Source organism: Nannobrachium achirus, assembly GCF_963921795.1.
Source record: "Nannobrachium achirus genome assembly, chromosome: 13".
In the NCBI taxonomy this organism is placed as follows: Eukaryota; Metazoa; Chordata; class Actinopteri; order Myctophiformes; family Myctophidae; genus Nannobrachium; species Nannobrachium achirus.
Window position 1 is genome coordinate 26,348,248 of NC_137833.1, and position 21,488 is coordinate 26,369,735.

The 21,488-nt window shown below is 41.8% G+C and overlaps 1 protein-coding gene across 1 annotated transcript in view; it reads right to left on the minus strand.

The window, feature by feature from the left end:
• The window catches only part of LOC308297626 (phosphofurin acidic cluster sorting protein 2-like), an 87,640-nt gene that overhangs the window by 14,034 nt on the left and 52,118 nt on the right, over positions 1 to 21,488 (minus strand). Inside the window, exons 6-16 of the mRNA XM_080741136.1 lie at positions 19,140 to 19,231; positions 18,116 to 18,196; positions 17,654 to 17,713; positions 10,350 to 10,501; positions 9,132 to 9,225; positions 6,953 to 7,036; positions 5,807 to 5,937; positions 4,953 to 5,085; positions 3,913 to 4,017; positions 3,220 to 3,326; positions 1,200 to 1,354 (exon numbers count right to left, since the gene is read on the minus strand). Of these exons, the coding sequence (XP_080597262.1) occupies positions 1,200 to 1,354; positions 3,220 to 3,326; positions 3,913 to 4,017; positions 4,953 to 5,085; positions 5,807 to 5,937; positions 6,953 to 7,036; positions 9,132 to 9,225; positions 10,350 to 10,501; positions 17,654 to 17,713; positions 18,116 to 18,196; positions 19,140 to 19,231 (1,194 nt within the window). The remainder of the gene's footprint in view (positions 1 to 1,199; positions 1,355 to 3,219; positions 3,327 to 3,912; positions 4,018 to 4,952; positions 5,086 to 5,806; positions 5,938 to 6,952; positions 7,037 to 9,131; positions 9,226 to 10,349; positions 10,502 to 17,653; positions 17,714 to 18,115; positions 18,197 to 19,139; positions 19,232 to 21,488) is intronic.

Here is a 21,488-nt window from a genome sequence, read left to right on the forward strand (position 1 = left end):
AAATTTCAAAACATTTTTTTTTTTTTTTTTTTTTTTTTTTTTAAAGCCGAACTTGTTCGGGATCGGCACTCTGCGATACGATAATAAAGCCGAACTAGTTCGGGATTGGCACTCAATGAGTTAAGACAGAATAAATAAAAGCGATATTGTATTTAAATTACCAGAAAAATCTGGTATTTTTGGTTATAAAGTTGGCTAAAACGGGTATTTTCCTATATTAAATCATATTTTTCCTTTCACAATATCATTTCGGGTGTCTTTGGGCCATGTCCTATTACCTTAAAATCATGTAGTGTATTTTATTTCTTTTTTTCCCCTCCAAAACAGGTCTAACTGGTTCTTATGTGCCCACTCTCTGGTTACCCAACACTAGTTTAATCATATTGGCATACAGTAATAACCATTAGGTTTTAAAAACAAAATCAACGCATGCTTATGTTATTTCACATACCAGCCAGTCTGGGGTCGCTTTAGTTGGCAGACAAGAAATACTGTAGTGCTCCCAGGAATACCAATATATCCATGGCTTATTTTCTGCCTGCTTTTTCACTTTGTTGTTTAGGCTATCACCTATCATGGATTCATGTCTAATCTGTTGGTACACAATCTTCTGTCACGCGTTTTCTTTTTTAAAGACATTAAACAATGTTCTGAGCCGAGTACTGTCGTATGCTCGCTCGCTCGCACGCACTCTCGCGCAGGCAACTTGTGTTATGGACTGAACCATAGCCTACAGCCGATGGGAAGGGATTGGTGTAGGGGGCGGAGACTGTGTCTTAGCAACACTGTGTTAATAAGCCAATGGGCTGCTTACAAACAGCTAGCGCAGCACCTCTCACAGCAATGGGATGCAGCACTTAACTCAGAGGAGAGCAGAGCGGAGCTCATTGACAGGCAGAATCCCTGTCATTTCTCAATTAAATCATCCCGTCATTCATATTTATCCCCCAACCTTCAAATACGGGACAAAGAGCGTCCCGTTTCAGTTCAATACGGGACACGTCTTTTAGTTTCCAAACGCGGGACGATCCCGTATTTTACGGGGCGGTTGGTAACCCTACACTGTATATACTGTATAAACACAGAGGTACAATGAATAGGTTGTTGCATTTTGCAATTAAGGCAGTTTAGATAAAGCATGCCCAGTATCAACAAATATGAAATATGGAGTTCAGTCATGAGCAGGGTGGTGGTCCTACCTATGGGGATGACCAGGAAGCGGATGTAGCTGAGCCAGTCAGGGGTCTTGTTGGCCAGCTGCTCCACAAAGAACCTCAGGATGGTGCTCAGGTAGCTCTGGTCCCCCGCCACCGCCACCTTGATGGTGGGTGGCGTCTGGGCATTGCAGTTACAGCTGTAAAAAGCCAGGGTGATGAGCGTCAGTGTGAGAGACATGACGTGTTGCGTGTGATTGTGTATTTGTGTCACAGAAAGAATGAGAGAGCGAGGGAGAATGAGAGAGAAAAATATGGATTTATCGGTGTGAGAGGTTTATGTTGCAGTTGGTCTCTCAAGGCTAGTCTATCTCTTCCGCAATCTTGTTACCCTAACCCTGTAACAGTGATGGAAAAAGTACTCAAATGTTTTACTTAAGTAAAAGTATCAGTGCTGCAATGTAGAAATACTCTGTTTTACAAGTAAAAGTCTGGAATTCAATATGTACTTGAGGAAAAGTACGCAAGTGTTGGCATCAAAATATACTTACAAGTACCAAAAGTAAAAGTACAAAATGTTCGAAAATAGCAGATCTACAAGCTCACAACGCGACAATCGGCTATAAAGGTATAAAATAGGGCTAAAGTGGTTAATGCATGTTTTATACTGTAATATTATATTCTGAAAAGTTTGTAAAGTACAAATATCAAGAAATTGTACTTAAGTACAGTACTTAAGTATATGTGCTTAGTTACTTTAAACCACTGGTATGTAATTCAACCCGGTAGAAGTTAGACAAGGAATCTGTTATCCGGTCTTCAGGCGGGTTGGGTAATTGACCAACCCCCCCGACAGCGTTCCCAATTATTATTATTTTTTATAATTTTTCTTCAAAATACCTTATGATATTTCAAAAATATCATATGAGGCATTTCAAAATATCTTGTCCATTTCTGCAGAGCAGCCTAGTGCAGTAGCTAAGACAGACTTTGACTAATTTAGTTTCCAGCAGGAGTTTATTTACACAACAGCAAAAGGTGAAACGGGAAGTGGGCAAATGACTCATTCTCAGAGCTTCTGAAGTACAGACGGGTGGGCGGATGCCTTTGAAAATTGTGGGAGACAGCGCAGCGTGTCTGTCTTGAGAGAGAGAGAGAGAGAGAGAGAGAGAGAGAGAGAGAGAGAGAGAGAGAGAGAGAGAGAGAGAGAGAGAGAGAGAGAGAGAGAGAATACTGCAGCCGAAGCAGGCAGGCACGGAGGAGTGAGCGTATCGACTTCAGAGGAGTGTGCAACGCTCCGCAGGACACGAGCCCCCCCAGACAGAACAGACAGGTCGAGAGAGAGGAGAGCAGGTGTGAGAGAGGAAGTCTCGCTGTTCAGTCCAGATTACAAAGAAACAGGAGATGGGTTTGACAGAGCAGAGGAGAGACGGTGGACTCTGAGGCAACACCTTCTCCCACTGACAAGATGTCCTGAGGAGAGGAGACGGATACGAGAGAGGAGGGAGGAGGCTGAAATGCAAGGCCTTCACCGAGACAAGGATAAACTCAGAGAGAAGGAAGTCAAGGACAGGCAGCAGACCGCAGCACTCCCGCAGATGCGACTGACTGACTGACTGACTGACTGACTGACTGACTGGCAAGACATTCAGAGATTAAATAAAACAACGTGTTTGATGATTCTTATGAAGAACACCGTTAGATGTAGAAGAACAGTAACTTCAAACATGAAATGCTGTGTGCGCGTGCAAGGCTCCTACACTTTTTCCTTTTCAAAATTCCATACTTTTCCAGAATCAAATTTCCCAAATTCTCTGTAGACGATCAAGGTCATATTTGACACAAGTACAAATAACTAGATGTTTATCATGTACATTAATTGTTTTAAAATCCAACAGTTAACATGTATATGTTACATTCTGACTACGTAGGCTATGCTGTGTTATTGTGCTGTGTGTGTGTGTGTGTGTGTGTGTGTGTGTGTGTGTGTGTGTGTGTGTGTGTGTGTGTGTGTGTGTGTGTGTGTGTGTGTGTGTGTGTGTGTGTGTGTGTGTGTGTGACTCACAATCTCTGGATCCGGGTGACGATAGTGTTGAAAGCAGCTTGCACATCAGCAGCAGAGCAGGTGGACACGATGGGCTGGCCCTGTTCATGGAGCACCTCCGCTACATACTGCAATCACAATGACATTTATGCTATATAGCCGACTCTCTTATCCTATTTGGTTCCATTTGTACACATTTGTACACTCTCTGAGTTACAGAACCATAGGGGTCTATTTGGTTCCTAACTATCATTTAGCTGGGGACCCCCTGGAACTCCCTAAAGGACTTTGAGAACCAATGTACTAAATAATACAAGGCTTGCAGAGCCATGTGGCCCATCAATAACAATCTGTACATTGAAACTATAGGATACCAGGTAAACAGCTAACCTGGCATGTGTCTAAATAACATGCTATCTAAATGTAGGTAGCAAGAAGAGGGGTACAGGGAGAATGAGATGCTAGGGGATGAGGTGGAGTCTGAAGAGATGAGTCTTCAGATTACGGAAAGGTGAGAGTCTATAGTTCTGGCTGTCAGAACAGATAAGATAAGTTAGTGTAGAGAGACAGGAAACCAAGGGCAGAGAGAGGAGAGACATACAAGGCGTACAAGACAGGTCGGATTCGAAAGGTGTGCATCTGAGACGGCGAGGATGGGGCCTCGAAAAGAGTCGAGTCATGAGTCAAGTCATATTAATAAAAACATACACGTACCTGTCCTTGCCATTCCACGGTGTTAATGAGGATGATGCTCTCTGGCAGGCGCTCGTCAGAGATGAGGATCTGGTTCAGCTGGTCGTACACAGACTTCCTGGGAACCTTCAGAACCAGTTGGAATCACACACTGATGTGAGCGGCAAGGTGAGATCAACATGCACGCTCTAAAAAAGGTTTGTGACTGCTGGGGGCAAATCCCCTTAGATGAGAACTTTGTCAAAAATAAACCGCATAATCTCCCCCCTCACACACCTTTCTGCTTCATTTGTCATTGTTTTGGACAGACAAGGACCTTCATCAGGACACCCTGGCGAAGGTCCTTGTCTGTCCAAAAGTTAAGTTAAAAAAAGTAATGTGAATGGCACACACAGGCCTCTGTTTACACAATGCTGTACTGTACCCCTCCAGCTATATATACACATTCCCCTTTTTCCTGTTTTTATTATATTTTGACACTTGCTTTAGTAATGTGCATGTATGTTTTCTCATGCCAATAAAGCTGAATTGAAAATCTATCTGACAGAAATAGGGGAGTACCGGAGAGAACAAACCTACTATGTGTCATCTGAAACCTGGGGGATTTACTTTGCAATAATATTGGTTTCGCTTCAGTTATTAGTCTGTGTAATACCCTATGGACAAATACAGTGTTTACTTCGGTCTCCCTTAAAGGGCAACTTCTGTTGTGAGAATGCGGCCATGTAAAAATCGAACTTAACACTTTCTGAGGTGTTCTGTGGAAAATCACTGTCAGCCAAAGTAAAATATTGCATTTTTCAGTTTCAGTTCAAGTAGTGGCTGTTAATGAGCATCTAGTTGCTTACGAGGAAGTAACAAAACAATTGGACTCAAAGTGGTAGTTGTAGTGTTTAAATGACTACATGCTTTGAATCACATGATCTTCATAGTAGCTGCTCCCAAAGTGCTGTACTAATATCGCTCACTGCTCCTGAGTAGTACACTGGGTAAATGCAGAGGACCACGTCAGGAGATTGGGCGTGTTTACTTGAACACGGTGCTGGATGTGAGGATGATACCTGCGCTATGAGCCGTGACTCTGGGGAGCACTCGCTGTCCATGCTGCTGGTCCTGTCGTTCTGGGCCTTGGAGTTCTGCCGGTCCTTCATGGAGGTGCTGCGGGGCCGGCGCTGGAGCTTGTTCTCCGCTTTGCTGTGGGAGAAACGCACAGACACACAGGAAGTCAAGGAACAAAAAAAAAACACGCAGTAGCTTATGAGCCAAGTCAAATATTCCACATACAGATGATTAAACAATCTCTCTACATTAGAGGTCTTCAACAGGGGGTCCGGGACCCCTAGGGGGTCCTCAGAGTTACTAAAGGGGTCCTCCAAATCTCTTGTGTGATAGAAACCTTTTTATATTAACCACTTGAACCCTATTGCCCATATTCTGAGAACTTTAGACAAAAATAGCTATCTACAAGCTCACAACGCCTCGCGCTGCGAGGCGTTGTGAGCTTGTAGATCGGCTATTTTCGGCAAAGAGGTTTGGTGTAGAGGGGAAAAAGAGCAGACTAAGTACAGAGTGAAAGGTCAAGTTTATTAAGTATTGACTGTTAAATATCTGAAAACACAAATTGACATGAATCCAAAATAAACTGACGACTGTGCTGTCAAACAATGAAACTATATGGAATCTATGAAAAGGTTCTGGGGGTCCCTGCTTCATCTCTCGCTCGACTAAGGGGTCCTTGGCCTGAAAACATTGAAGATCCCTGCTCTACATTGTTAATTTAACACTGAGAGGGTACAAACTAGAACCAATGGACCCTTACAGGTCAGTTTTGGTTATAGTTGCATTCAGAGTTAAATGAACACATAGGATTTTACAGTGTGTATGTACAGTATGTATCGGGGCACCAGCGTTGTACCTGGGAGACATGTGGTTCTGGGACTCTGTCTTGCAGAGTTTGCCCACGGTGCCGGCCAGACGCTCTGTGCTGACGTCCCAGCTGCTGTTCACCTCCCCGGGTGCTGCTCCGCTGTCATCCATCTCTGCCTCCTAACAGCCAGCGGAAAGACAGAAGATAAGCCAACACACCGACCGCAGAGGGCAACAGCCATCGCAATCGCTATGACCACACACAGTACAACAACGTCATGTCCCATTCAGCTAGATCACTGGTTCTCAACCAGTGGGTTTGGGACCCATTTGTGGGTCGTGGACACATTTTTATGGTTCCCTAAACTAGAAAAGCTAAAACTTTCAAGAATTGAAAACAAAATGCAATTATGTTTCCAATAATTTCATAAATAAATGTTTAGAAGTTGTGAAAATAGCTGATCTATAAGCACACAACCTGATGCAAATTGACACATGGTATGCTTGTAGATCTGTAATTTTCACTAGTTTGGGTCCCGAGAAAACGTCTAATTTCTTTTTTGGGTCTTGAGCTAAAAAGTTTGGGATCCACTGATCTAGATCAATTCCTCCCACCAGGCTTAAAAAACATGTACTGGTTTACATCGGGCCATCGCAAAACTCACGCATCCATTTACGAGAGCTGGAAGATGAGAGTGAATGGAAGTAAAGTTAAGAAGAGAGAGGAGAAGGGATGGTAAAGCTTGAGTTGTATAAAGTCTGGAGAATTATACAGGGCCCACGCTTGGGGGCAAAGTAAAAAAACCTACAGCAGGTGGGTATGGAAACACAACTGCTGCTCTGCTATTCAGTTTGAACCGGGTTAGCGGAGCATAGCAGCCAGCATGTTGGCTAGAGGGGAACCAGGGATACTATAGGTAACAGCTTGAAGGGAACAACCACCAGACACTTGTCTCTCTCGCCTCTGTTATCCGGTCTACTCCTCCATCCATAATGGATGGCTTGTGTTGCTGTTTGTTTTGACTTTCAAGCTGGGGTTGGGGTTTTCTTTAACCCTAAAACAAATCATGCCGTGGAGAAGGAATGATGAAAAATGAGAATGGACGATGAGAGCGAGGAATGAACAAAAAGAAAAGAAAATGAAAAACACAAGATGTATGTTGTAAAAATGATGACATCCTTATAAATAACGTACCCCGACAGGTGTGTCCGCAACGCTGTCGTCTTGATACCTGGCCCCTTGCACCTTACATCTGTCTACGGACAGAAACTCTCCCATCTGGAAGGGGAAAACACACACACTTTACCACTGTGGTGCTAAATAAAAGCCGCAAAATTTGACAGCCCCAAATTAAGTTCTACACCCCAAGTCCAGACTGACTCACACCGGTAGCTCGGCGACAGTGGCAGTCGTTGGCAGGTTCAAATATCTCAAAGCTGGGTACCCGACAACCTGCCTACACTCTGATGCTGCAAATAATATTACAATAGTATTACCAGAAACACATAAAGAGAGTGTGTACACACTTGTTATGAGACACATGTCTCATAAATATTCTGAAGAAAACCTGGAGACTGACATTCAGTAATTGGGACTTATAATTTAAATTATAATGCTGTGTAAAAAAGAAAATCTAGAATTTGCCACGGAAAAAAACAAGTCTTGCCACGGACACATTTGTCCATGTTGATGATCCCTGGTCTGATGCATTTGCGCTTGTTGATGGGGGATTTGATCAAAACACGTTCCTTTGTGCTGTCTTAAAGAGTGTTATTTCGAAATGGAGACATTTATTGAGTGACATGTAAGATGTACTGGAGACAGAAATGGCCCCAAGGCTGCAGTAATGCCGGTTGAAATGAACTCCCAGATATTTATAAATACTTGTCTCCCTCTGGTCATCAGACTCTCCATCTCTCTGTGTTCTCGTTGTTCCTGTTCTTTCCAACAAACCATAAATGTCAAACAATACAGCAATTGCATCTCCATCCAGCCTTCCTTCTGGGCCTGGAAGTGCAGCTGTGTGTGTGCATGCGCACTGCGGGTTCATTTCGTGTCAATCCCTATATATACCCAAGTCTAGCAATTTAATTGTAGTGGTTTATTATTAATTAATTATTTAATTCAGATAATAATCACTTAACATTAGCTAAACAGCAGTTAGCCTGCCAGCTAATCTGTATTTCTTAGCTACAGATTAATCAGTTAGATGGCAATGCCTTGTTGCTACAAACATAATTATACGTTTTAACCATCCTAAATACAGTTATAGCGATACATATCTGATAAATCATACTTTCTTCCAACATTGCTGTCATTGTGTAGTGTTTTTCAATGCTTTTCATGAATATGGTCTCACTCACAACTGTATGGCTGCACAGCTAGTTTCAGTCCGTTTAGGGAAGTGGTTTTCAACCTTTTTCATATTTATTCTGCGTTTGAGCCACGGACTGCCATTTGATGATGAGATTTAACCTCTCAAACCCAAAATGTAGAATATTTTGTTGTAAAGAATATTTAGTTGGATAAGGTTTTGTCCACATTTCCATGCTGTATTGATGTTGGTACCATAGGAGACATAACAGGCAAATGTTGATCAAAATGCAGATGTTTATCAACAATGTAACTATTGAGAGCTATCTATAAGGGTGTATTTCGTTACCAACTCTTGATTGATTGAAGACTTTATTAGAAGTTTGCATAGGAAAAGGTACAGTTTCATGACGGTACAGTTCACTGGTACAAGGTCTACTAAAAGGAGATCCATGAAAAGACTAAGCTTATTTCCACTGGAAACCATTGAAGTATCTCATATAACATTGAATGACAGACAAATAGAACACAGTACTATGCAGTAGATATGTAAAGAAAAACAAAAAAAAGACAGTAAGTCTAAAACAAACAGTATATACAAAGAAGGGGCAGGGGAGGGTAGGGTTGGGCTAGGTTCATTTATTTACCAGTTGCGAACGGCTGCTGCCTGTAAGTGGTTTTTCAGGGCAATTTTAAAGGATGCTAGTGATCCACACTCCTTTATGGCCTTCGGTAAGGCTTTCCACATTTTGGTGGTATAGCAGAAAAAAGAGTTTGACCCTTTGTTGGTTTTGACTCTGTTTTGACTCCATCATTTAGCTGGGGACCACCTGGAACCCCCTTAAGGACCACTGGTTTAGGCCATAAGAATATGTCTGCCTAATGGCTTCAGCCTCAGTGGATGTTCTATTATTACTTCAGCCATCCAGAGTTTATTATAGATGGGCGGGTGAAGGTCAGTGCTATCTGTAAGGACGGGGGCTGTCAGAGAGAGGATAGATAATAAAACAGAGTGCTAACAAGTGTACATAATTGTAGAGTTATATTAGGATGAACTTACAGGGCAGGACAGCTCTCTTTGTTGGCTCTTCTGGCTGTGTACGCTTCCAATCTCTGTCTGGGAGCTGGAGTGGGACATCCCTTCAAAGAACGGCCTGAGAGGAGATTGCAGATGTTTTTTAATCTTTAGCAAAACTTGAAAGACGTTAAATACAATGTGTATGCTAGGGATTGGACGATAATCATTATTTTCATTTATCGCAATAAAAATAAATAAAAAAAAACACTCAAAATAATCGTATCGTGGAGATTTAATTTATCGTAAAACTGTCCTCAATTCATGTTGTGAGCTTGTAGATCTGCTATATTTGGCAAAAGTTCCGTCCCAGAATGATGGATGTTGGGGATATTTTGATTCCCGCAATAATATCGATAAATCGCTATTATCACAATAATGTCAATAATCGTCCCATCCCTAGTGCAGATGTTTTTTAATCTTTAGCAACTTGCACTTGAAAGACACTAAATACAGTGTGTTTGCAAATACTTATAAAGTTTAGTGCTTGGTGGAGAAGTATTTGTTGCATAAGCCAACACTTAGGATCGGTTCTGCAATGCAGTTCTCTTTTTTCTCCTAAACCCTTACATTATTTACACACAGTTTTAACTCAATTCGCTGCATTTTAAAAATGTCTGCCCAAGTCCCTGGATGCCAAAAGTCTCCATAGACTTCCATGTAATTCATAGTGCACGGATCATGCACGCCCATGCATAGATCATGCACCATTGTTTTCTTCAAATGTAAACAAACATGGCTGCCATATTTGAAAGATGGGGTTGGTATGGGGGTCAAACATGCAATTTCGCGATCGTGATCATGCCTAATAGATAGAAGGAGGTCCAAAAATAAAATTTCAGAGTACATGAATAACTCAGGAAACTCAGGAGGGGGCAGCAAATGAGTTCACAAGGAGAGCCTTGAGATTGTGCTCAGTCTCTACTTGAGCGGAGCGTTTAGAGACGGACTTGTGAGTCTACCGTTCTGATGTCCGTTCCAATTCATGTCAGAAAATGCATTTCTAAATGTCCACTAAATAACTCCCAAATGAGTATTGGAAAATGTGAAAAGCAAATTTAAAATCTCATTTTTAAAATATATTTGTTTCACTGGCCTTATAGAATAGATTTTTCCATTTTGTTTGACTGTTTTCCATTGAAGTTTAATTCAGCCTATGCATCAAACTCAAGATGTAAGAGATGAAGGGTGGACTAGACATACTTGAGCTTTGGCTTGGGCGTGCTGAGGACACTCTCGTTGTCCTCCATCTCTGGCCCACTGTCACTCTGGTTGTAGACCTCCAGGCTGTCATACAGCAGGTCTAGGTCCTCCTCCACCTCCTGAGTCTGGTCCACTGGGTCAGAGTCTAGGACCTGTTACACACAACCAAAACTACACTTCACTGCTGTGTAATGCATGGATTAAAAATGTACAAAAATACAATTTAATGACTGAATTACAATGAATTCCAAGTCTTAAAGGGCCAGTTCACCTCTGGGACAACCAGATCTTATTTTATTGTTGTTTGGGACAAGATCAACGCAATCCTGAGTTATTTTTTTGTGTTCAATCTGTGTTTTGAGATATTTTAGTATTTCAGCACGAATGATGATGCATTTTGCATCATATGATGCAGCATGATGACTCATATGATATGATGCAAAATGCATCATCATTCATGCTGAAATACTAACATTAATGTGTGATTTGTGAAACGGTGTGAATGGAGTCCCCCACTATATTCCTCAAAGAATTAACACAATTTTGTCCCTGCTGTTCTACATACTTCCAACCAGGTGAAGAAAGAAATCATCAGAAATTGAGGGTTAACCTTTTCTTTTATATCCGAGACAGTTAAGATTTTGCCCCTGAACAAATTGCATGCAACATGCTTTCATAGAAGAAGACAAGCTGGCTTCTATGCAAATCCAAATGACTGAAATCAGAGGTGGCGACTGAGAACTTTAATCCATGTGCGACGAGGTCGGTACAGTCAGTAATGGACACACGCTGAATGGCGGAGTGTAGTGACTGCCGCTGTGCATTAACTAATCTCTCTCCGTGATGAGCTGAAAAGTGATTAGTGGAAGGGAAATTGTCTGTTATGTTATTAAAAACATATCCACGTGCCAATCCTAATCGGGCTAATTAATAGGCGAGTGAGTTACGGGGAGGTGGTGGTGCAGGAGAACTGAGGAGGTGCTGAGTGGAGGGTTGGTGCTGTACATCACAGGGACTGCAGGCAGCCGGGTTGGCCGACTAATCAGGTGATTAATGCCACTCTGTAAGAGGCAGGAGCTGGCAGGCAGCAGATAAACACAGTCTGTCCACCTCTCCCCCTCTCCTGGCCAAGTATTTATAGCGCCGTTTGCACACACCGCCATGCCGCAAAGGGCATAGACGGTGCTACAGCGGGGTGCTTCCTCTCTCTCGAGCCCCCACTAGTAGGAATGACGTGCATGTGCCACCAGCCCCATCGCACTGAGCCAGATTTACATTACAGTAGATACATTGGCTGACCCATTCACACCTTTACCAGGCTAGAAAATCTGCAGAGTTGTGCATATTATCAATGGTCCATGTGTGACCTGTTAAGTACTGTAGTCTCTAGGTAGGCACAGGCTACTGATAATGTTCCTGAATTCATGCAGGTGGCAGTGGCTCAAGGGTAGAGTTCCCCCAGGGTTACTGTCGAAGTGTCCATGAGCAAGACACTGAACCCCTAATTGCTCCAGTTGAGCAGGTTGGTGCCTTACATGGTTTCCTCCAACATCAGTGTATGAGTGTGTGTGTGTGTGTGTGTGTGTGTGTGTGTGTGTGTGTGTGTGTGTGTGTGTGCGTGCGTGCGTGCGTGCGTGCATATGAAGGGGTGAATGTAATGCAAATTTCTGTAAAGTGCCTTGGATAAGGCGATATATAAAATGCACCATTTATTCATGTATTAAATTACAGAGGTGACGCGACTTGCGACTAGCCGTTTTTAGAGACAGGGGGACGTGATAAGACGATTCAGGTCACCTGGATGCTTCCAGAGCCATCCAGTCAAGCACAGCCGGTCAAATGGCTGTGGGCTCTAAAGCCAGGTTAAGCTTCTCTAGACAGTTATCAGTGAATTTGACTTAGTCCGAGCGTTTCAGGCAAACATCGTGCACTTTATGAAAGAAGCATGAAATTTGGCACACAGTTAGAACATGCCATATGGAACATTTTTGGCTATAGGGGCATCGCAGATTTGTCTTGGGAAACTTGTGGGAGCCAATCAAAGTTGCTCTCATAGACTTTACTATAGAGTTAAATAAATACAAAAAATAAATATGCTTTAAGTAGCATGTGAGGGGTCAAACTAGGTGTTATTCGGGATTCTGAATCCAATGCAAGCATTTGTTTTGCACGAAAAACATTCCTTTCCGAGAAACGGCCGCCACTAAACTTTGAAAAGTGATGACTCATCACTAAACCATAGATTTATGGGGTCCGTTTTTAGCCCAAGGAATGTTTTTCCTGCAAAACAAATGTTTGCATTGGATTCAGAATCCCCAAAAACACCTAGTTTGACCCCTTACATGCTACTTAAAGCATATGTATTTTTTGTATTATTTTACTCTATAGTAAAGTCTATGAGAGCCCAACTTTAATTGGCTCCCACAAGTTTCCCAAGAGAAATCTGCGATGCCCCTATAGCCAAAAATGTTCCATATGGCATGTTCTAACTGTGTACCAAATTTCATGCTTCTTTCATAAAGTGCACGATTACATCAAAATACTGCCCGAAACGCCTGGACTATTTGCTGAAGAGATGACAAAAGGAAAGCATCAATCCCAGATCCTTGTGTAGTCTGGAACTTCCAGTAAGATTTAAAATGGGAACAAAGACATCAAAGACACTAACTGTAGCCATCGCCATGCTGTTCTTTAAGTTATGAACCATGTCAGGAACAAATGATTCAATTATTCCAATTACAGACTTGGACTACAACTTTACTTCTGTTGCTGGAAGGAAGAACACTCTGCTCTATGTTGAATTATTTCTTTCCTGCTCTACTCCTTTATCTATGAACACTGCTAACAAGTGGACCATCATCGTGATCACATAGGCCATGGTTGGATATTTAACATGATTCAACAAGTAACCGTATTTTGTTCAGACAAAATATATCTGTGCAACTAGCCTCTAGTCACAGATGCTAGTTGCACAGATATACTAGATTCTAGTGTGTTGTGTTACAGAAGATCACTTGACAGGCCTAATGAAAAAAAACATCACAAGGATGCAACTGGGACGTATCATCAGTGATGTAGCCTGGGGTCGACGGGTGTTTCGGGTCTCGCAACATCATACACCCTCGCCCAGGTGACCCAGCCGGGGTTGATCAAGTCCCGACTTGCGTCCCAGTAGCTATCCACGATCAGTCCTATTAGGGAAAGACAGGGTCACTCAATGTGCTGCACCGGAACTACTCTGCCGGGATTGGGGGTACTATTCTGGCGCGTGGAAGAACTAGGCTCTATGGGTTGACTCCTGGCCAGGCTCCTCCTACGTCTCACCAGGTCCACTCCTGCTCTCATACGCACTCATATCAGGAATATCTGACCGTTTTCTTTGTTCTTTCTAACTATTCTTCCTCCCTTTCCTGAAAACAACAAATGTTGGGAGTGTGTACAAAAACATATTTTACCCACTTCTTTACACCTGTAAACCTGTGATGCAACAATAAAGTTGAACTTTAAAGCTGTACTAAAAACTCAGCTATGGAGTTGAGAACACTACGACATGATACAGATGTCTCCCATCGCTAAGCTATCACGGCCCAGTGAAACTCAGCAGGCTCAGAAAGAAGGATTAGCCTTGATTAATACCATAGCGTTCTCGAAACTTGGTCCAAGTCAGACTGCACAAGGAAAGCCAGCGGAGCAGAGCCAACTGAAAGCAATTATACTGCCCGCTGGCACAGGGAAGGTGCAATGCCCGAAGCTATGCTCCCTCGCCAGACACAACCAACTAAAAACTTCCCACCCAACAACATCCGTTAATATTCACAGTCCACACAATCATCACCAATGCTATGAGAGCTGAATGGGTTCGAACAATCATTAATTCATCTGTGTGAGCGGGAAACGGCCCACCACAAATTATTGGCACAGGAATAAACAAATAGAGAACATGGTGAGCAGGGATAAAAGCGCGACAGCATCAGGCCCACACAGACCCTGGACTAAAACATGATGAAACCCTCCACCACAGAAATACAAACATGAGGTAACACCTCCTGATATTCCAATTCCAATGGTTATGAATGATGTACAACCATGTACAAGTACATGGTTAAAACAAATGCTGCTTCCATACAATCAATGGTTAGTGACATCAGTGAAAACATCAAATATTGTCTGCACAATAGGGTGAGCACCCAAGTTAAGCAATCAAATGTTTGTGCATCATGTGCGTGCAAATTGCATTCACAAAGAGCAATCAGAACAGCTAGAACATGACGGGAGAGTGTTTTCTGCTGGTGTTTCAGTCCGAGTATATCAAAGGGTGCGTTCGGAAATGCGCACCGGGTCTGGTTAGGGTTAGGGTTAGTTTTAGGAATAGTTTTACTGGGGTTAGGGTTAGGGTTGGGTTTAGGCATAGTTTTACTGAGTTTAGGGTTAGGATTAGGGTTGGGTTTAGGCACTCACTACACTGAGCACACACCCGGTGTGCATTTCCGAACGCACCCATTGATACACTCGGACTGAAACACCAGCAGAAAACACTCTACCAGAACATGACTTCATGAAACTGTTAATAGTCTGATTATAGGACCTGATTATAGGACCTGAGGGCATTCAAAATGATATACGGCAGTTTATGGGCGTATCAACCACTAACTTTATAAAGAGCTAAAAAAACCTGGGTGTGCTGTTCGATCAGACATTTTGCGTTGAACCCCATGTGAAGAAAGTAGTGCAGAAGTGCTTCTTCCAATTAAGAAATATTGCCAAAATCAAATCACTATTATCATTACAGGAAATGGAAAAACGTATTCATGCTTTTATTTCATCCCGTTTAGATTTTTGTAATTCCCTTTTTACCACACTGAGTTCCTCCTCCATCCACCGTCTCCAACTAGTACAGAATGCAGCAGCCAGACTTTTAACAAATACATACAGAAGGTCACACATTACTTGCTTAAAGCATTACGCTGGCTGCCAATAGACTCCAGAATTATTTTAAAGATTTTATTAATTACTTTTAAAGCTCTACGCAGACTGAGTCCTAAGTATATTTCTGAATTATTGCACCCTTAGGTCAATAGACGAGTACTCAGGTCGTCAAACAAAGGCCTTCTCGACATCCCTATTCCCTACTACTAAGCTGAAAACAAAAGGTTATTGAGCTTTTAAAAAAGTTGCACCTTATGGAATGACCTACTATTAGCTTTAAAAAATGCAGAGTCAGTCTATGCTTTCAAAATACTGCTAAAACGTATTTGTTCTGCAAGCACTTTTGTTAGTAGCACTGCTGATTTGTTTGTGTTGTGATGTTTTGATTTCTATGTACTGTTTAGCTGCTTTGTGTGTTTCAGCTGTATTCTTGTGGTTCAATTTCATTTGTGATGTTGTTTTTATTATTGCTCATTGTACAGCACTTTGTAACAGTTGTTTTGAAAAGCGCTTTACAAATAAATGTACCTTAATACCTTACCGTAATATAGTTTGCCAAAGTAGATACTTGGTCATTCATTAGTCGCAAAAACACATGGGTCTATAACCTGCAACTACAGTGGGCTGAACAACATTGACAGTACCAATCTGTTCTGGAGACAGACACATCTTCAAAGCTGATGGCCACCATCCAAACCAGTTTAAACTACAAATGGATCTTCTTTCTCCTCTAACTAACACAACTCCCACAGATGCTCTACATTGTTAACTCACCATGGACCCTAGCACGCATGCCTTACCCCTTATCCCTAAACATTTTTGCCATGTTTTACTATTCTTTAAAACATTTTTTAAATAGTTCAAATAGCCGATCTACAAGTTCACAACGGGTTGACGGCTGTAGATAAATAAATAAAAAGCCTCTGTCCCAAAAACAACCTTTACCCCAGGACAACAACCACCACAAAGACACAACAAAGACCCAACATCACATGACGGCACAACCAGGACCCAGCATCAGCCCCATGACGACCATGATGACGCATTGTGGCCACATCGCAGCAATGAACCATGACCTTCCACAGAACACACTGTCTGCCCCAGTCTCTCCCAGCTCTCCAATCCTCCTGTTCTACCCTCATCGCTGTTGGGACGGGAGAACTAGAAAAGACTGGCATCATATTTGCTTCCCTTCCCTGTGCTGCTCTCTTCTACTCTTCCCAGAAGTGCCCCCACAACACCCAAAACGGTGTCCTCAACCAACCCCAAAAACCCATTTCTGTAACTCCCCAGATACTGCCATTACCCATGCAGGTTAAACAAGTGAAATTGGAAGTAAAAAACATAAAATCGGAACTGGAACACCGTAAAATTGAAGCCGACGAATGAGTTCTCTCTCCTGTAAAAAGCTGGAGAGATGGGTAGATCTCTGCTACTGAACAACCACTCTAGTCTATAGCAACGATTGCCATCGGAAGATATAGATGTTTACTTTTTAACACCCCCCCCTCCCCGCAGGTTTCTTTTTAAACCAAAAGAAGTTTTATTTTATAATGCAAAGCACTTTCTTTCTTCCATTTAATCTATAGTTTCCCGTTTTCCCCATCTAATGTAATGCATTTTAAGCTGCACGGTTTGTGAAAGGTGTTATTCAAATACGAGTTTATTAGTACAGTACTGTTACTACTACTACCAATTAATCCTAGAGATTTTGCAGTAATATGGTAAATATTGTTCACTGGAAAGGGCTAACAGCTCATTTGCAATTGTATGAAGCAAGATAGATGCAAATAGCCTTTCTGCTGCTGTTGAGCTGATTCCAAGCCATTATGCAGGACATTTTATTAGAAAACAGACACAAAAAAGGACTCCAGAGGGGCCCTGAATTAGCTTTGAAGTTTATGAGCCCACATGTAACATTAGGTTAGGCAGTTAGGAATGACAACGGTAATGGATTCACTGCATACTGTATATATTAACTTCTCATGGCAATGTATGAATCACACACATCCACAGTGGAAATACAGCCTTGCGCCATAATGACGCGACAACATCATCCATTGAGGCAATGATTTCTTTACAGGCAATTCTCCTCCAGCCTAAAACACATTAGTAGTGAAGTAGCAATATGCTGTTCAGAGCCAATAATGAGAGACTCTATTGCAGTGTCCAGAGGGCACTTTAACAACGGACACTTTTCACATGAGGCAGGTGGAGAGCATCAAAACAAAAATATTCATACGGTCCTGCACACTTGACAAAATAAGTTACCTTGAAATGAATCCCTCCCTTTGATCATGCAGTGCAGAGGTGCCGTGAACACTTCAAAATAACAATTAATAATTTATTCATTGGATAATTATTCTCTCACAACTTACCTCGTCAGTTACTTTGAACCTCTTCAGCAAGGCCACAAACTTCTGCTTGAAGTTTGGTTGCTGTTGAGAGAAAAGAGGGAGGGGGTGGGGGAACAGAGCGTTATATTGCTATGAAAGAGAAACTTCCGGAAGGGTTAGCGATGTTCTACAAAATGAAAATGGGTTTGGCATCTGGAACTCTGAATTTAACCCCTCTCCCGGTTGAGCATCCATCGGATTACTCATTCAGAGCCCAGTCCGTGTGAGAGCCATTAGAATCACTCCAGTGAACACATTACATTCATTTACATGCTCATCCACATCCTCTTAATGGCCTGGCCAAATGGAACACACGGTTCTCCCTCTCCCCCTTAAAAGCCCTGTGCAATGCAAACACAAGGCTCTCCGGCTATTCTCGCAAGTCAATGATTGACTGTGTATAAAACAAGTGTGCGGAGGCAGAGGTATGAGGGAACAGCTCACCCTGGTCATAGAAGTAGTACGGATCATTTTCCTCCGTGCTTTCTTAGGCTTCCTGACCTCGTCATCCTCATCGTAGAGATCCTGGGAACACCACCATAAGTAACTAACATATACGTATTTGCAACGGATGCAGTGACATTTCGCTGAAATGCAGTGTTGCTGCTACCAGGGCTGTCCCCTCAGTTAATTCATCAACAGAGACTTGTTAATGCTTTTTCCCTATGCACATCTCTTGTGAACTCCTAGATATAAAAGTGAGGAAATGGCCAGCACACAATGAATGTCCTTTTCACATGGTTTATTTACCTCTTACGGACAGAAAAAATGGACGCGTTTCGACCAAATGGTCTTCCTCAGCGTTTGACGACGCTCAGATGGAAGATCAGTTGGTTGAAACATGTCTGTTGTTTCACGTGAAAAGGAGATTCATTTTGTGCTGGCTATTTTTACTCACTTTCATGTCATTATCGAGCCGTATACCTTATTTAATCTGGAGGTTTGCAGGCTTTCTGTTTTATTGTAGTCATTTCTCAAAACTCTTTCATTGTGCCAGTCTACAACTCTTCATAGCCAGTAGTCATTGTGAAATTTAAAATGTTAGTTTTTGCATGTTTGTATGCGATTAAATCAACTAATCAACAATTGCTTTGACTATTAGTTGGCTACAAATTACTATAGTCAAGGACAAGTTGCTTCAATAAAATGTACTGACATAACATCTATGAAACAAAAATCACTGACAACGTAGAATGAATGAATTCATAAACAAAAACAAAACATCAAAGACGGTTTAAGAACAAATGCCTGTTTGAATGAACTGACAACAGCATTATAACCACTGATGTATGGGACATAGTCGCAATGGACTCTATGTGTTCTACTGTTAATACGTAAACGTTCATCTGGAGTGGTTGCATAAGCCACACAACATGCGTCTTTATTTGGCTTTAACTGTGCGAGTCCCATGGAGATTCAAGACATGCACACACACGTCTGCACACACACACATAACTGTGTCACCGACCTGTCCGTGCACCGCGTCGTCACTGGCTTCCTGCTCTGACGAGTAACTGTCATCGTCCTCCTCGGAATAGTTATCCATGTCAGGGGAGCGGTCTTCAGGAGCAGGAAAGGGAGGCACACAAACGCATGCAGCCAGGCGCACACAAAAACACAAGTAGGGACACGTTCAGAATTACATCAGGCCCACGCTACACTGCTTACAGATCAAACCGCTATGAAAAATAGCAGATCTACAAGCTCACAGCGCGCCTTGGTGCGGCACGTTCTGAGCTTGTAGGTCTGCAATTATTGGCAAGCGACACGGTTGAATGATGAAATGGAAACACGGTATAATGCCCACAAACATTTATTTTGGGTACACTTGGCTTCCCAAGCACCAAGTGAAACGGTGCCCTACATTTTACATATGCCGTGAAATCACGATCCAATAAAGACGGTTTATTTTTGCTTTACATATTTAGATCTCTTATTGTTATGTTGTAATGCATAACATTTTTATGCAATGTACACTAATAGCCTTTTAATCTCTTGAATGAGGCCAAAGAATATTTTCAACTTATTCTATTCATGTGAGTAAAAGAACAGTGAAAACCCAATTTCCCTACGGGGATTAATAAAGGTTCAATTATTATTATTATTATTCACTGCTCAGACATTCAAATATATTCATGAAATTAATTACAGGAAATTGGGACAAAATGTGGTGAATGTAAAAATACATAATCTTTATTCTGAACAGTTGAATATTGAGTTTGCTAGCTGATAGATACAATTACATGCTTTTCAAATGCAAATTAGTCTGTAAAGGGCTTTTGGGAAAGCATATTCCATATTTTGAACCAGCTTTTCAAGCCGTTATGAGTTTTCAGTTAGTTTGAAGTTCAAACACTATACAGCCCATACTTCAGCAGGGTTTGAATGAGACACATTGGACTGCAGCTGACAGGCCAAGGTGACAGAAAACTCAGTTGACTTTGATAACATGAATGTGACGTCTCACATTGGGTGATGTGCCAAGTGTGTGTTAAAATACTATGTTCTTAGATAAGATGGATGTTATTAACCAAAACACATTTTTGGACACTGCTCCTACAGATTTTGCCCTAAAATCACGCAAAGCAGTAAACAGTATCTCTAAAGTCATGTCATCAACATGGATCTGTCCCATTTCGCCTATTCCCTTCTGATTGGCTACCATTGCCAGTTTGTGTATGCGACCTGACGGTTGCTTATCTCCCGATTAGGGAGTCTTACTGGTCTCCCTACTTTGTGTATGTTATGATAAGTATGTCTTATGTTTTCAAAATATCCTGACTACCAAGCTCAAAACACACCGCATTGTGACACGTTGTGAGCTTGTAGATCGGATATTTCCACTATCGCTAGTACGACGTGAGTACGTACAGTATATACACTTCAGTATAAGGCTTAAGTGGTTACGGATCAGTGGAAAGAAAGATAAACATCTTTCCTTCCCTCTGAATGACACTGTTCTAATACTTGGTGCATGAGTTCATCTGTTATGTTTTAGCAGCCTCCTTAATAACAACCAGACCGGAGGAGGGATCAACTCCGCAGGATGAAGGCATGTAAGCCTGTCCCCGATCAAGCCCTGATACCTAGCTGTAGCTGGATGAATTCATGTAAGCCTGTCCCTGATCAAGCCCCAATACCTAGCTGCAGCTGCCCCTTCCAGAACTAGTCCACTGAAAGGCAATAAAAGGGGTGGAAAAAGTACTCACATTTTTTACTTTAGTAAAAGTATCAATACTGCAATGTAGAAACATTCAATTAAAAGTCTCGAATTAAAAATGTACTTCAGTAAAAGTATGCAGAAGTATGCAGAATGTCCCATTTCAAGTTTTCAAATGTATAAATATATAAATATAAATATCTACAAGCTCACAATGCATAATCACATGCATTTTGTGATGATAATCAAAATCTACAAAGTAACTAGTAACTAAGTTTTCAAATAATTGTAGTGGAGTAAAAGTACAATATTTGGATCGGAGATGTAGAGGAATAGAAGTAAACGTATTGGAAATACTCAATAATGTAAAAAATACCAAAAGATTTTACTTAAGTACAGTACTAGTAAATGTACTTTTTCTGTTCTGTACTTTACATCAGTGTTTCTCAAAGTGGATTCCAGGGTTCCTTTAGGGGGGTCAAGATGGACCCATACAAGTCTGTAACTCTGACAGTGTACAAATGGAACCAAATGGACCCGTTAGTACACTGTCAGAGTTAAGGGGGAAATTTGAAAGATTGAGAAACACTGCTCTACATCACTGATTACAACCAGAGCCAAAGAGAATAGCATGCCCATGGCCAAACGCACTATGGG